The 17,619-nt window shown below is 33.5% G+C and overlaps 1 protein-coding gene across 2 annotated transcripts in view; it reads left to right on the plus strand.

The window, feature by feature from the left end:
* The window catches only part of LOC129227885 (FK506-binding protein 5-like), a 108,259-nt gene extending 94,338 nt beyond the window's left edge, over window positions 1-13,921 (plus strand). For both annotated transcript variants that reach the window (XM_054862507.1, XM_054862514.1), the window contains 5 exons: window positions 3,491-3,671; window positions 6,095-6,199; window positions 6,293-8,583; window positions 10,060-10,295; window positions 13,417-13,921. In XM_054862507.1, coding sequence (XP_054718482.1) covers window positions 3,491-3,671; window positions 6,095-6,199; window positions 6,293-8,583; window positions 10,060-10,295; window positions 13,417-13,430 — 2,827 coding nt within the window. In that variant the 3' untranslated portion in view covers window positions 13,431-13,921. The remainder of the gene's footprint in view (window positions 1-3,490; window positions 3,672-6,094; window positions 6,200-6,292; window positions 8,584-10,059; window positions 10,296-13,416) is intronic.
* The last annotated feature ends 3,698 nt before the right edge of the window (window positions 13,922-17,619 follow it).

Raw genomic sequence — 17,619 nt, forward strand, 5'->3', positions numbered from 1 at the left:
TGAAATATACTGAAATAAAAAAACAGAAAGCAAAATAATTTACGGTTTTACTTTTCTCATAATTAAAAAAAGGATTCAAGTTCAGAAAATGTCATTTCAATCTGTAATTACAAAACTAAAAAACATGATTATTACAGTGTATTCAATTATAATCCTGCTTCTTATAGGAAAAATGTACAACTCTTTTAAAAATCTTTTAACATAGGATTTTATTTTTTCACTTATTAGAACTGAAATCATTGTTGCCTTTGTTTGAAATCAATCTACGTACTAAATACATAGAATCGTGATCAATCGGGAAAAAAAAAAGCAAGACCTATGGGAGGGGTCTGGACCCCCTGGACCCCTCCCTTGTGTGCGCCACTGGCTGATTCTTAATATTCTCTCAACTAGGTTCTGATTTCTGATTTATTTTTGAATCAAACTAAAAATATTTTGGGTGTCCTTGATAGTGGTTGGAAAAACTGCACTTTTTTTTTGTAGTGAACTACAACTACTTTCTTTCTTACAAATGTAGTTAACTACAACTACAACTTTTTTTTTTAATGTAGCAACTACAAACTACTTTTGAAATGTAGTCGCTACTTTGCTACTTTTCAAAAAATAAGTAAATAAAGAGCATATGCACTTTGGTGTCAGTGTTCCAGAAAAATGAAAGTTGAATTTTCTAGCTACACTCTTATATTTTCCCTCTTATGTCAAAACAGTTGTGAAAAAAAGTTTCATAATATTTGAATAACTTCAACCAGTGCAGACTTGTGTCTGAAAGTGTAAACCAGCACTTGTATAAAAGACCAAATAAAAAAAAAAAAAAAATTTTTTTTAGAAACTCAAAATTTCTATTAATAAAATGTTGCCCCTATACCCCACACTCCACATGTACCACAAAAGCATTTATTCAAATTAAAAACATTTAAATATCCCACGCTTCGTCTAAAATTTATAATTTTCTTTAAAAAATTGATTTTATTTTCTATTTATCTTTCAAAAAATTACATAATTTAAATAAAGTATGAAGTTCAAAAATTATTAACACATTTCCAGATCAACATTTGCAAATGAATAATAAAAAACATGATATATTTAAATTTAAAAATTTTACTTAACCTTGAAAAAATTCATATCTTTTGAGTACTATGTTGGAGGCATATATTAATAAAAAAATATCATAGAAATATATCTATATAATCATAATGTAATTATAATATAAATATTATAGTAATTCGTTATCCTCATATAAATAATAGCTGATGATCAAGAAACCTGCGTCTTTTAACAATGAAACTAGCGCCATGACATGATAATTTGATAATATGTTTTGGTGATATTTAACATGCAGGGAAAGGCTTTATTGTGACAAAGCTGAACTCAATCCGGTAACTTAACTGTTTTACTAATAAGACTTTCATTTTAGGAAAATGAAGAAATCGAAACACTTAATGCTATCTACTGGAATTTCTGGTAAATCCACTGGTGTTGGGGTTAAAATTTCAACTATTGAAATATCACCAAACAGGCAATTGCATCGTTCAAATGTAGAAACAATTTTCACCTGTCATACCATTATGGGCGATTTTCTAGTTACTAGAATATTTAACCTGAAAAGTTATTTTCTCCTTTTGAGTGAATTATGAAAAGTGCTTAGCATTTTTTAGAAATTTCCATTATTTTATTTTATTATTTTTTTAAAAAGTAGTTTCCAGAAATCGCTACAAACTACTGTTTTTTTTGTATTGAACTACTCTCTACAGTATTTTTTTAAAAAAGTAGTGCGCTACACTACAAACTACTAAAACATGTAGCTACTACAGTGGCGTCGCTACTTGTAGCCCGCTACTTCCAACCACTGGTCCTTGACTATTATCAGCAGTAACAGTTTTTTTTTTGACAAGCATCAATCACTTCAGTGATTTTGCCATTATCCGAACATAAAATCGATTGCTCTTGTGTTATAACACTAAAAGAGAAAATCATATCCTTAGTATGTTAAATGCATGCATATCTCTTAAGAAACATTTGACTTTTAACCAACTGCGCATGCGCGATGCAAAGGAAAATAATGTGTTTATCAGTCTATGTATGTATGTCTGTTTCTATTTGGCGTTCTGCAGGCTAAATGCCTTGGCCAATTTTGGTAATTCTTACGTCAATCAATTTGTCTTAACCTTGGGAGTGTCATTAAACACATGACAGTAATCAAAATTCACCATATCAACAAGCATTTGCCATATTTTGTCAGTTTGGGATCGACGCACGGTGGGTATTGCACACTGTGTCCCACGCTACCTGCGTGCAACAAATGCAGGTAGTTTTCGCTGCCTGAAATTTTTACTAAGTCTACTAATTGGGATCTCATTGGCCGAGTGGTCTAAGCGATTGCTTCTTCCACTTGAGGAGGTGGGTCAAGACATTCTCGCTCTGGATGTACTTTCCCCTCTTTCTGATGTAAATTCTTTCGTGTGTTCTTTATATGTATTCTGTGCTGTAATAAAAATATAATATGCGTAACGAAGGCAAGACACTCAGATTGTAGTTTTCATCAAAATAAATCTGGTAAATAAGCACCAAAAGAGTCTACTAATTTGATTTTCATCTCTAACATGTTACATTTGTTTTTGCCTTGATTCAAGGGACTGAGTTTCGCAACGTGTACTTTCTTGAGAGGCTTTTTTAGTGTTGGGAGAAAGATTTGACTGACGACGTATCCGATTTCGCGTCATCATGAGTTATACAGTCTGTTTATATAGCTGTGATGAGGTTGACTTAAATTTGCACATTTTTGCTAGAGGTCAAGCACATGTAGCTTTAATCCGAGTTGAAATGATCAGTAGTTTACTGCAAGTTAACTACTGATCATCTGCGGTTTATTAAGTAACTTGCAGTTAGAGCACTGCAAGTTACTTAATAAACCGCAAGATATAAACTCTCTCAATGAAATGACACGATTTTGAAATTTACTGTCTTATAATCATAATAACTAAGTCAATAAAAATTAACTAAAAAGTGTAAAATAAAACATTATTAAATAAAAACAAAAAACCCGACTGCCAAACCAAAAAAACTAAAAAGAAAAATGTATAAGCCCAGTAGTTTAGAATGTTATTAAGTACTACTGAATAACTACACCGTTGAAATGACCGTTCACAGATAATACAAATCATAAATTCAAAAGCGGAATAGAAGGATCAACAGTGGGGGCCCATTCAAATTTTACAGGGTTCTTTGAATCAGAAAGGAATGGTCCCCGACTGTTGATCCTTCTATTTTGCTTTTGAATTTATGATTTTTTTTATCTGTGTACGGTTATAACACTATTTCAACGGTGTGATTATTCAGTAGTACTTAATAACATTCTAAACTACTGGGCTTATACATTTTTCTTTTTAGTTTTTTTGGTTTTTACGCAGTCGGGTTTTTTGTTTTTATTTAATAATGTTTTATTAAAGAAAAAGTGTTTAGCTAGTACATTTTGTAAAAAATTAACTTACAGGCTAATAGAGGAGGAGCGTCTCAGGCAAGAAGAGGAAGAGCAGAAACGAATGGAAGAAGAACAATTAAGACTTTTAGAAGAACATCGTAGACAAGAGGAAGAAAAGCTGAAAAAGGCCATTGAAGATCAAGAACGTAAGGAAGAGGAGGAGAAAATGCGCAGAGAAGAAGAGCAGCGCCTCGTGAGTATTGGAAAAGGATTTTTTTTTTTTTTTTGGTTTCACACCATCAAAAAAAATTTGGATTGTTAAATCAATTGGTATGTTACTAATTTTTGTGTGGGGGTAACCTGAACAAAGAGAAAAAATTGTAGGTTTTGAAAAGTTATTCTAAAGTGGGGTTTTGCTCCATCTTGATACCTCAGATTTCATTTCATATTTGACATTCATTTGACTAAATATATATTTTTTTTTTGGCGGGGGGGGGGGGGGGGGGGGATGAGAATACCCTCATGAGTCCTCCTACTTATTATAAATGTTTATATGTTTTCTAAGCTTTTCAATCTCTCTTGCCCTTCAGAGGAATATTAACAGTTAATTTCATACTTTGTTCTCTCCCAAATTAAAATAATGGCAATAAAATTGTCAAAAACTGAAAAATTAAGTTCCATTTCCAAAAACTGGTGGGTCATAGGAGAAAATGGCGGTTATATTTGGATTCAAGAGGTCATTTTACGAAAGAACCAGCTGGAGTAGTGTCAGGAGCATTTTTTATTCCTTTCAATGTAATTAATTTGTTCATAATGAAAAATTTGACTAAAAAAGTCTTTTTTGAGTATTGTGTGGGATACCTAAATATATTGCACAAGAGCAAATGTTTTTTAAAAACAATTATGTTTAACTTCATTGTTTGCATCATTCACCTTCATTTTTTTTTAAACTTCTTTAATTGAAAAAATATGTATAGAAAAAATGAATTTTTTAAAGAAAATTTTAAAAGTTAGGTCTTTTGCGGCATACCTAAGTATTTTATGATCTGAATAAAGATAGTTGTGGTATATGTTAGTCAGTAGAAGCAACTTTTTATTAACTTGAAATTTTTTTCCCCCAAACAAGTTTTTTTTTTTGTACACCCTAATGTGGAACATGATTAATTTTATTCCTTGTTTTCAACAATATAATTATAAAAATTAAGAAATTTAGTCTCATTCTCTTGGTAAAAAATGAGAAATATTTAGTAGCCTAGAATATGTACTTACTGTTCATCTTTCTTGCACGACTTTCATAAAAAGCAAAAGTGATGAAGTATTCAAAAGTAACTTTTTATATAAATGGCATTTTGAAACAAGTGTCGTTTACTGTTGAACCTCATCATCTATCCAGCCCTTTTTTATCGGGATCTCAGGATCAAATGTATAGAGGGGAAAAAAAACCCCTACGGTTACTTAAGTAGCAGGTTTTAATTGTGATAGAGCAATCGCAGAACAATAAATGTGCCAAATATTCGCATTTATTTACATTTAACATACAACTCCTGCATAGAACGGACAAGAAACTATAGTAATAATCGGCATACTTGGAGCGTCAGTCCGACACTACTGCAGCTGAACTATAAATGATAAAAGTATTTGCTACAAATGATGCGATGTAGTTTTATTAGAAGCCATTGTTTTTTTTTCTTTTTTGATGCTATAAAAAACAAGACAACTTATTTATGAATATGTTTTGCTTATACTATTACCCCTATCCCAATTGCCTTTGTTCCCAGTTAGTCGAGATAAAAGAGGGTGTACTGTGTTTGAAAGCACTACCATGAATCTCTCATTAGAAACAACATATTAGTGTAAAGATTTATTTTGATTAAATCAAGAACATATTAAGCTGCCTTTGTTGCACATTTAATTATATTTTTGTTACAATTTCATTTGTTTAATAAATCAGCTTTTTTATTGGTCACATTCATAGCTGTGCTGAGTTGCATTTGTTCAATTTTGTGGAGTTTGGACAATACTAAAGTAGATTGTCAGGCCATTTGGATTACAAGATCAGAAGTATTTTAGTTTTCAAAAAAAAAAGTTTCTTTTTTTTTCTTAAAACTGCAGTAGAACCTCATTTATCCAGTCTAACAGGGACCGAAGGCAATCCCAATGATCAGGAATTTGGATAATACGGGTAGTTTGAGTAATAAGCAAATCAAGTCCTTAAAACAGCGGACTTCAACAAAAAAACTATTTTGTATTTTAAACATGTAAAACTGTTTAACTCACATAAAGATATATCTAAGCATTTTTCGCAAAATTTTTAACTAAGATTTCTGTCCATGGTCTTCTTGTCCAAATATAATTGTGTGCTGTTGGAATAAAGCACGGTCAATCTAAAGCTTTATCATCATAGTTCAATTGCTGTAATGTTTGTATTCTGCCATTACTCATGGTACAATTATGCAGGAGCATTACATTTTGCTAAAATAAAATGCACATGTACAGCGTACTTATAGTTAAGTTCTTAACTATCATAATTTGCAATGATCTGTGTGAACATAACTTTTTTAGTCTCCAAATTTGATCCAGATAAACAAAGTTCTATTGTAAATTTAAACATTAGAATGCCTTCACTCTTCAAATGTAAAAAAGAAAGTAACTTTTTTTTTTTTTTTTTGTATTTAGAAAGCTGAACTAGAGAAAAAGGCACAAGAAGAGGCAGAAAAACAGAGAATTGAGCTGGAGGAAAAATTGCGCAAAGAAGAAGAAGAAAGAGCTGAGCGAAAAAAGGTGAGCTTTATTGAAAATACTAACACATTGCAAAGTACTGTTGCTTAAAGAAAAGCATTCCTTTACAATAATTTTTCTTGTATTATATTTCAGAGGCTGGAGAAAATCATGAGCAGAACACGTGGGAAGCCAAGTGGTACTTCACCTTCTGGCAGTGTCAGCAGCAGCGATCAGTTAGATTCAGGGGACAATCAACAAGAAGGCTTCTCAAGTGGGGCAAATTCTCTAGATAGTAACGAGTCTAATGATGCACGTAGTGAATCTGTGTCCAACGATGACACCAGAGCCCAAACGGAAGTTCTGAGTGGTAGAAATTCTTTGGAAGGAAATCATACCTTTGAAGTGGTGAGTGAAACTGAGTCTCTAAACAGCAACGACCTGATGATGCCCGTAAGTGAAACTGCTTCTCAAGATAACAGCTTGGTGATCATTCCTGATAAGGACCTTGAACCACCTACAATGGGAGATAAAGCGGACACAATTGTTGAAGCTACTTCTGCAGATGAATGCAGATCATCATCCGTTAATGTAAGCGATGTTGTTCTTGCTGCAGAGCATCTTGTCCAAGAAGGAAATTTCGAAAAACATCAAGTAGTAGAAGTAAAAAACAGTTCAGGTCATAATATATCAGGAGATAATTTGCTGAGTGATGAAAGAATAATACATGAAGAGGTCTTGCAGGAAAATCAGGTTATGTTACCAAGTCCAAATGAAGTTGATGATGTTGAAGCCATGATTGATTCTAAAGATTTGACTGCTTTTATGTCTGAAAATGATTCAGCACAAAATACAGATTTGAGTTACGTTCAGGAAAAAAATATGTTAAATGATGGTTTTACTGCATTGAATCAAAATACCTTTGAAGAAGATTCAAATCTATTTGAAGTTGATGGTTCTGTTGCAAAAACTGTGTCTGATGGAGAGGATGAAAAGAAAGAATTTGCTCAGTCCGAATTAAATGTAGTTGCTCATGATATAACTAATTTAAACACTGTACAAACAGAATTGGACACTTCACCTGGACATACTTTATCTGAAAATATGTTATTTGATTCACTAGCAGCTGTTGGAGAAGATGGGAAGCTTTCGCATTTGAGCATTTCATCCGATATGAAGCTTCCTGATCCAATTTATGAAACATCTGAAGAGGGGTCTCTATCCTCTGAGAGGCAGCATCCAGACTTCAATTCTTATACCTTCCAAGAAAATTTCAATGAAATTGCTCAAGATTCCAATATTGTAGCAGATGATGTATTTGCTGATGAACAAGAAGTCGTGCGAGTTAGTTCCGAAATGTCACATGTAGAATCATATGGCTTTTCCGATAATTTAACAGAACATAGAATTCCTTTTCCGTCGGAACCATTCTCATCTAATGAACATGCTACTTCAAGTCAAATTATGAATACTATCCAACAGAATGATGATGATGGCACTTTCCTGCATCAGCAAGACGCATGGCATTCATCAGAAAAGTCTGAAGAACATATTCAAAGTAGTCAAGATGTCTTTCGTTCCTCAGAGGAAAATGTTCCGGATGGTGAGCAGAACTCTGTAGTCAGTGAAAATGTGATAAATACTTTGAGTCAAGAAATGGAAAACAATAAAGAAAATATTGAACATGCTGTAATTGATGGTGCTTCCATATTGCCTAATCCATTTTCTAGTGCTGAAGTTTATTACAATGAATATGATATGCATCCTGAAAAGGAAAATTTTCAATTTCAGTCCGGTTTCGAGCATGTAGATTTCGGTGAAATCCTAGAATCGAACATTGTACATAATAACACACATACTTTTTCATCAACAGAAAGCAACCCATTTCTACAAAATTCTGCATTGCCTGATGTAAATCAATTTCCTGCTCAAGAAGATAAAGCTTTTGATAGTGTTCAGCAACATGTATTTTCTTCAAATCAACAAATAAGTGAGCTTGAAAGTGAACAGTGTACCGATGGGCCTTCCATGCTTCCTTCCAAACCTGACGAATTGAGTGATCTAACTTTTATAAAAGCAGAGGGTGGTGAGAATTGTATTGGAATCATATCTTCCGTAGACCATGACCACTTGGTGAATGACTTTCCTAAAACTGATCTGCTTAATGAACAATTGAAATCAAACTTCCAGTTCTCTTCCATCACGGACAGCGAAGATAGCTCGCTAGACAGCAATCTGTCACAGGTAATGACTGTCGAAACTGAAGACAATAAAGCCGTGGAAGACTTTAATAATGTATCCGGAGTGCAGCAGCTTGGAGTGAACGGTGTTTCCAAAGAGCAGCCAGAACTAATAACCAAACTGGAGTACTCCTACAATGGTGATAGCATTTTGAAAACGAATGGAAACCATTTTTCTGCTGCAGAAATATTTAGCAATGGACATAGGTGAGTACATATTCAGCATTTTTTCTGTGCACATTTGTGTTTAAATTAGACTTGCTATTTATTTGCAGTTAGTAGCAAAGCCTTTTTAAGAAAAAATGTTTGTACATATCAGGGCCACAGTGTTTGATTTTGGGGAGGTTGTAGCAGGAGAAATACGGAAAGGCTTTTTCCGAAATCGGTTATTGATGATTTTCTGCTCTGCTTCAGACTGATTGTGTGGTAAAATGAACGCAAAAAGGAAAGATGTACGCTTATGTGTTCAGTTAAAAATCTTGGAAGCAATTAAAAATAAGAAAACATAGACAGATAATTGCTAAAGAATTTGGGATTTCTGAACTCGAATTTTGAGAATAAACCAAAATGCTGATAAAATCGAGCAAGAGTTCTTTAAGAAGAAATGAAACTAAATAAATAGAAAAATTTTATGTAATCACATATGAGGCAGTGAGATGCAAAGGGGTTTAAGTGGACATTAAAAACAATTTATGTAATCGCATATGAGACAGTGAGATGCAAAGGGGTTTAAGTGGACATTTTCAAGTTTTGAATAAAATGCTTTTAAAGATAACATCCTAGGTAGGCTTTCATTGAATTTTTTTCTAAATCATGCTGTCTAGCAGCAACTACTAGGGCTACTAGTACCATCTCTTGCCTTAAGACAGAGGAGAGGTTCACATACCATGTGTACTGGTTATCTCAAAATTTTTCATTTTGCCACTTATATTCCTTTGCTTCTCACTGCCTTATATATAGTACATGTAATTTTTTTATCATTTATGTAAAAACATTAAATATTTAAATTTGGGTGAAATTCATGTTTATGTTTAAGTGACAAAGATTCATTTACCATTTATCGTAATAATAATGAATATAATATCAGCAAAATACTTCAAAAATTCGTTTTCTTGTATTCCCTGTATGATCAAATACCCCGCTTAATCAAATAAGGCATATCGGAACCGTTGACATTCGTTGAAGTGGGACTGACTATATATATATACTTAATTTTTAAATTGCATTTGATGCTTATAAATTTATTCCACTGACATTTAAACTTAAATACCTTTTTCTAATGCTGATCTGATGGGAACGGGTAAATTTGTCTTTGAAGCCATTGAAACTATTTCTGCATTATTTGATTTTTAAAAAAGTGTTCTGAAACAGTTCACTTTATCCTTAAAATTTCTTTGCACTATGCACTTCTTCTATGCATTTCTTTTGCACTATGTGCTGACACATTCCTCATTTGTGTAATCAAACTTAATTGGAAAATAAAACTTGGTTCTTTAAACTCATGTATCACTTTTTGTAATATGTACAGTTGTTCAAAAGTATGTTTTTTTTAAAAATCTGATCCATCACATGTGCTAACCCCATGGTCTGCAGTTTCAGACTTTTGTACTCTATTTTAAAAAGTTTCTACGTTTGGTGTAATGTGCTTAAAGTTAGAAACTTATCTTGCACTTTCTTCATCAGGGTGGAGTCCCCTGAAACAATATCTCAAGAGACGGGTCACCTGCCTTCCTATGTGCCGCTGGATGGCAAAGACATTTCATCTGTTGAAACGAAAACCAACATATTCGAAAATGTGGATGCCATCGCCTTTGGAAAAGTGTCCCCAGATCCTTTTATGACAAAAGAGAATTCTAATCAAATTCCTGGGAATCCTTTTCTCTTGCAAGAGGATCAAAAGAAAGTCCTCATGACACCAGGTAAGGGGTGATCTGATTCCTTCCTGATTTTTCATCTATTGAAATCTTCTTTTCACTTATTTTGGGGGATCCACTTTGGCTGGGCCAAATGGGCTTTAATTTATCCAAGCGTATGTATTTTAATCATGTAAATTGAAAAAAAAAAAGAAAATCTCGCTTCATTTTACGATTTTTTTTTTTGAGCAATCACGATTGCTTATTATTCTCACTTGACTGTTTTGGTGTGCTATCATTTTATTTTCCCGCCAGCACCCTACCCACCATCACCGTCGACCGGCTCCTCACGATGCTGTTCCTATAGCGAAAACGGTCTCCAGGTTGCATCCATATGCTACACACACGCGCATACATACACAACTACACACACACAAACACATACACACACACATGTGCCTACGCGCACATATGCCTACACGTACACACACACAAACACATACATACACACACACATACATACAGACACCTACACATACATACAGACACCTACACACACACAACTACCCACACACTCATCACACTCATGCCTGCATACAGACACAAACACATATGCCTACACACACATACACATTCCCCAAAACACACAAACACTGATACACATAACTATCCACACACTCATACCTGCACAGAGACACAAACACACATGCCTACACACACATACACATACCCCCTACACACAACCCCCCCCCCCCCACACACACATAAACACATATGCCTACACACACACACTTGTGATTGTGAAAAACAATTTGAATTCAAGAGGTCAAAATTCAAATTATTTTTTTTAAATTTAAATTTATTCTCATAACTCATCCCGCTCACCCAAATGATCCTCTGGATCCACTGCTAGCTCCTAATATATGAATTTATTAATCGAAGTTCTCGATAATAAACCAGGTTTTTGTATGTAAACAGAAAAGTAGCGGGTCTGCTCAGACATTAAAAGTTATAATCTTAAAATTTATGAAAATGGAATAAATTTAAAGGAACCAACTGTTAGAATCTACAAAATTCTGTGATCCACAAAATCTGTGGTCCCAAGTATTGTAAGTTTAAGGAAGTTGATTGCATTCAAGTGAGCTGTTGTTTTGAACTTTTTATCTCAGGGCGTTGGTATTTTAAGAGCAACTATATTTTAGCATTAATGATAAAGATGCATACCATATGTGGATGTGTCAGTGGGGGCATACATGTATGGGCTAGTTGGGCTGCAGTAGCAGTTTTGTGGATGCAGTCATTGAGAAGGGATAAAATGGAGGGAATGAAGCCTTTCATTCGTGAATCAAAGATCCCAAGTCAGGTGAAAGATTTCAAAGCAGAGCATTGTGTGTGGAAAAAAATCAGATTTCTTTCTCTAGTTTTACGCAAAACGTGTCATCCATTCGTCGTTGTTGAGTCACGTGACTTGGTGGTCTTTGCTTCGGCTTGTGCTGAACCAATCCCTGTAGCAGAATTTTCCTCATTGATCTGCGGCAAATACGGCCACTTTAATCCATATTACGCATGCCATACCTGTGTGTGTATGTATATATATATATATATACACATATAATGAATAACATACATAAATGCATACACATTAAAAGTATTTAAATAGGGTGAAATCTGCTAAAATGAATTAATTTGTTTTTGTTATATATATATCTATATATATATATATATATATATATATATATATATATATATATATATATATATTATTTAAATATAAACTAATTATCTGCACCCTAAGCACTATTATCTAGCCTGTTAACAAGTATTTGATCTTATTTAAAAAATTATGAATAAATATTTAAAAAATGCTGCAAGATATAAAATTTTGAATGCACAAAATCATTTCACTTGTGATAGCATTTACTCATTTTTATTTCATAAAAATTAATAAAATATTTCAAAACATGAGGTTCATTTTATATATACAGAAATTTCATTCATTCAGTTTTCAGCTGTTGAAGAACGAAAAACAATTTTTTTTCCTTGAGTTTTTACTGCCATTATTGAAAAATTGTGTGTTGAGGGGGAAAATAATCTGTGACGTACATCACCCATCACCCTACTTTCTGCTATGGGGGAGCCAATGATTGGACTTACTTCTTCCATTTGCTAATTCCTGCTCTCAGGTTGCAGCAATATAATGCTTTTGCCACTCAGAAAAGGAAGAAATTTGAAAAGTGTTTCCTATAAAATATTGAGCTCTTTTTTACTTTCTTTTTCAAAAAAATCAAGTATTGTATTCGCGAAAAAAATTTCACTCAAAAATCGGCCTTAATTTCCATTTTTCTCACCCCCCGAATGAATGCTGAGTTTTTGTTTCGACCCGACCACACGTGGATATATGCCTAGGAACGTACAGACTCCCGAAATATCCATTTTGACGATCCTCGAGTTAATTACAACGCATTTTCTCGTGACGTCTGTATGTATGTGCGTATGTATGTCGCATAACTCAAGAACAGTAAATCCTAGAAAGTTGAAATTTGGTACTTAGGCTCCTAGTGGGGTCTAGTTGTGCACCTACCCTTTTGGTTGCATTCGGGTGTTTCTAAAGGGGTCTTTTGCCCCTTTTTGGGGGAAATCATTGTTAATTTTGATGTAAACTCAAGTGGTGTTATAATTTATCGGACACTTGGCAATATTTCGCCAGTCTTTTGGTCGCCAAGTTTTGTCGCCAACTTGGCGACAAATTTGGCGATTTTTTTTTAATTTAAAATTTGGTTTCAGTTTGGCCACTGTTGGTGATATTTAGAGAGTAAACAATTGACTCACATTAAAATTGCCAATAATGTGGAAATGATATTAAATTGGAGTAAAAGGAAGTCATGTGATGCATACATCAGCTTGTTTCTTTTTTCAAAACCGTATTTTCTATTTTTAGATATTTCTTACAAATTTTACTTTTAAAACATTTAACTTGAGTGTTGATAGTAATAAATATTCTTTAAATCAAATGTAATGTGCTCAAATAAATTTTAATAAGTTATTGGTGCAACTGTACTTAATTGGATAGTTTCAACAGCGCATGTGGTTTCAAACCCAAACATGCCATGGCATTGTATGTTTTTAATTGTTTTAAATAAAGTTTTTGGCTGAAATGTGGTTCTCATCAGTTTGTTTAATATTTCAGATTTTTTCAATTGAAGCATTCAGGTGGTGTAAAAAGTCTTCTGTGTAATATCAAAGCCTCATCCTGGCCTTTCTCTTCATATCAAGGCGAAGAGTTTTTATTCGGTCGGCCCCCCTGTGTTCTGACATTTTTACCAAAGCGTTTTCTTTGCAATTGTTCATGTTAGTTTTTGTTCATTTTTAGTGTTTTTATATTTAAATTGTTTGGGCTTCTCTTGGAGCCTTTTGTGATACAGTATTTTCCTATTTGCTTACAAGTAGGACTTTTTTAAAGGCAGCTACATGCTATCAGTTTATTATGGATTATTTATTATTATTCAATTCTAACTCGACCCAAAAAATTCCGACTATGACGATTTAATCGAGAAAAATTGTATTTTGCTCGAACTTTTTGGCAGCATCAATTCTGTTCCTTTCCCTTAAGCTTATTTCAAATCATACAGTTACTGATGACAGTTTGTACTTCATGTGTATTACTAAAAAATAAAATATATTTATATACAGAATGTGTGCCATTGTGTTTTTTTTATAATCAAGTGTGGGCTATTGCCCATGATGTCAGGAGCTGCACATCTCCAATATTTTCCCACTGTATAGCTACAGTAATTAGGGTGTGTACTGTCTGACCACGGATTGTATGGAAAGGCAAACTTCCGATTTACAGGTGGAAATGGACATATCTATTATTTTTTAGGGATGTCAGCATTTGCAGATGTATGTTAGCCACTTAATTAACCCGTTCGGGATGGCAGCCCGCCAAAGCCAGCGCTCCCTCGGGATGGCAGCTGTTACACGGGGACTGAGCGTACAGGCCGGAGCAATTTCTCCCGCTAAGCCTAATTTGCAGTTTCGGAAAGTACGCATTACGTAACAATGAATAAAATGTACACTTCGCGTAGAAACGAAACCATTTTTAATATTTGATAAAATACGTATGTCATAATTTCAATCATAACAAAAAAATTTAATGAACAATAAAAAAATACAAAGTATATTGTTTTTTTTACTGTAACTAAGATTATTAAAATTAGACAATATATTTTGCACAAAACAGGAAAAATATTTGCGCTGAATTTTTGTGAAATACTTGAAGAATATTGTAACGATTCATATTTTAAAGCCGCATGAAAAATTTCAAAGCACTGAGCAATGCGCATTTCCTATTTTACACTCATAGGTAGTGTTAAGTCTTTTATTCTGCTTCGAGCAAATGACACATCTCCGTCAAAATTCTTTGCCTTCTTTTTCAGCGTATAATTTTAGAAAATATCTACTGTATGAAGAACTAAAATAAAAATAATTTAAAGTTGTTTCAATGTCGTCCGAAAGATCCATAGATGGATCAGTCATAAATTTAGATATTTCCTCCTTGTAAAGATGACGTGTTCACCACAGATACACAAATGAATTTAAAAGTAAAATGCCTTTCTAGAATCTCACGAAATCCCATTATAAATGGAATCGAAACTATAAACATCCATTTCAAAATGAGTATGCGTTTCCTTTTTCATTTGCTAGCACATGTTTATATTTTTTTTCACGAAATCCAATAAATCACAGACACTTAACGGACCCCATTCTGATGTCAGAGAGAGAAATACTAAGAGTTCTAGACTAATCATCTGGACGGAACATGGATAAATAACGCCATCTGATAGTAACTATTTCGTTCCGAAATCGAGCCGCACACTAGCGTCGCTCGGATTCTTAAGTAGCAAACGCCGGAATGCAAAGAAGTGTGATTTGGATGGGACGAGCGAGCAGCCGCCGCTGACGCAAACGTGCGTTGTTTGTCCCGAACGGTTAAGCAGAGTCTCATTCAAATGAGCGGAATACACGTATCAAATTTTTACTTTTCCCCCTCGTTCAGATAGACTAGTCTCAATTGGTCATTTGCCAATTCCATACAATCCGTGTTTGGACAGTGCATGACCTGGAAAAACTTGTAAGTGCTTGAATTTCAGTACAGTGGAATCCGCTTAAATGGACTACCAGTTGATCAGACCAGTCACTTATTTGAACCAAATCTCAAAGAACCAAAACAAATACCCAAGGCATGAGCCTAATATTATTCGCTTATTGGGACCAAATACAGCCAAACCTGTTTATCTCGAACCTGCCTATATCAAAAACCTCTCTATGTCGAAGTTTTTCATTTTCCCTGCACATAAAGTATGAATTCAATGTTTCCCCCCATGTTTGTCTCGAATGAAATTTTCTGAAAACCTGTATATCTCGAATTTCGACTAAAGTGTCTTTCCTGAATTCGATTCCCAACGATCTTTATTAACTTGAATTTGGAGACAAAAAGCATTTTTCTTAATATTAGTAGTCACATAATCCTCCAGAATTAAAATTTTATGTACAAGAAGCAAGTTTTCCAGCAATTATATCCATTTGGAAACTAAGAGGAAGGGGACATTGTTGATTAGTAAAAATGCTTCCAAAGTTTTACTTTCGAGTCATTGCTCCAATTACTTATTTTTAGAACTTTTTCAAAACCTCTATATCTCGAAACCTCCACATCTCGATTTTTTCATCTCTTCCATAAAATTCGAGATAGACAGGTTCGACTGTATCCGTTTAATCGGACCGAGGAACATGAGAACAAATTGGAAAAAATTAAAAATTGCCCGCTTGAAGTGAGTTTTCCAAGTGGGTCAACAAGCTTAATAGTTAGTGCAATAAAAAGTAATAATGGTTCCTTGTAACTTTCAGTTAAACCAAGCAATATTTAGAGGAAGAAAATGGTTAACGAAACCCCCATTGCATGGCAGTACTGGTCCAGCAGAGACTAAAATTTCAGTGAAATTTCAAATTTCTTCAGTTCAGTTCCACATTCAACAGTATAATTTTTTTCAAAAAAATTTTTAGTTGTAAAATATGTAATTTACTTTTCATTGGAGTTTTTAATGACCGATTAGTCTTTTAAGCACTTATTTTTTTCCTCTAGCATTTTTAGTTACTTCTGATTATTGAGTTGAATCTATACCGACTGGAAAGAATAACTAAAACTGTATCTGTCTGAACACATTGAGCAAGTGTAAAAAGATTATTTGCTTTATTTTAATTTATTTTTTAATGGAAACATTTCTTAAAAAGTTATTTTTCTTTTTTGTGCTTCACCATACAGATGAGTCTCACAATAATTATAAGGGCATTTAAATGTTTTGTGCATAGTATGTTCGGTCAAACTATACAGGTCCTGTTTGCTTAATCGGACCATCCGGTTATTAGGACTAAAAAGGCCGTCCCAATGTAGTTCTATTAACCGGAATTGACTGTATTTTTTTCTTAGTGCCTTGAAAGTCCTGGAAAACTGGGATAATGGGCAAATATCTCTAGAAACTCCTTAATCTTCTTGTCCCCAAGAACCAATCATGTTGTAGTGAAAATTGTGACCTGAAATATAGTATCTCTACAAATATAAAATGAAGTCTCTAAAAAGCGTCTGTTTGCTTAAACGCGCAAAACTCGAAAACTAACCAGCCGATTTCGCTGAAATTTTCACAGTATCTTTTTTTCAGCACCGGAAAGATTTGCAGACCAGTTCGGAAAAAAAATTCGACGAATAGTTCTTTTTTTATTCCAATTTAAAGGAAAGCCCAATTTTCACATATATTCTCGAATATAGGGGTGAAAAATTACTTGCACTTATTAATATTACATATCGTTAGAAAGGGTAGAATTTTCCTTGTTCTGCGCAATTTGTTCCAATACTCTAACTTTACTATGGCGGGAGTTATTTGTGTTTCTAGCTTGAATTTTTTTAGGCTGAGCTGAAATTTAGGCATTACTTTCTTTCTTCATTAAATAAATCAATAAAAAATGAAGGAATTGTCTTAGTTTTTTTTTTTTTTTTTTGACACCATTGGAAAAAGCAACATTTTTTACTCCACTAACTCGACCTTCGGTCGAAAAAGTAAGCTTCCAACTCCAAAGAAAAAAAAGCTACAACACTTTTTAAATCAAGTTCAAAAAATCCCATTTCCATTCAAATTGTTAACCATTTAATTTTTGCATTTCCATGATTACACTTTTTGAATCCATTGTATCTTTCATGCTTTAATTTCTTAAACTTATTTTATGTTTCCATGGTTAGGCTTTTTAAATCCATCTTTTCCATTTTAATTTCTTATAATTATTTTCTGTCGTCATTGTTTGGAAGGGAAACTAGGCATGATGTTTTTTTTTTTCTTTTGTT

Source organism: Uloborus diversus, chromosome 1, assembly GCF_026930045.1.
Source record: "Uloborus diversus isolate 005 chromosome 1, Udiv.v.3.1, whole genome shotgun sequence".
Classification (NCBI taxonomy): Eukaryota; Metazoa; Arthropoda; class Arachnida; order Araneae; family Uloboridae; genus Uloborus; species Uloborus diversus.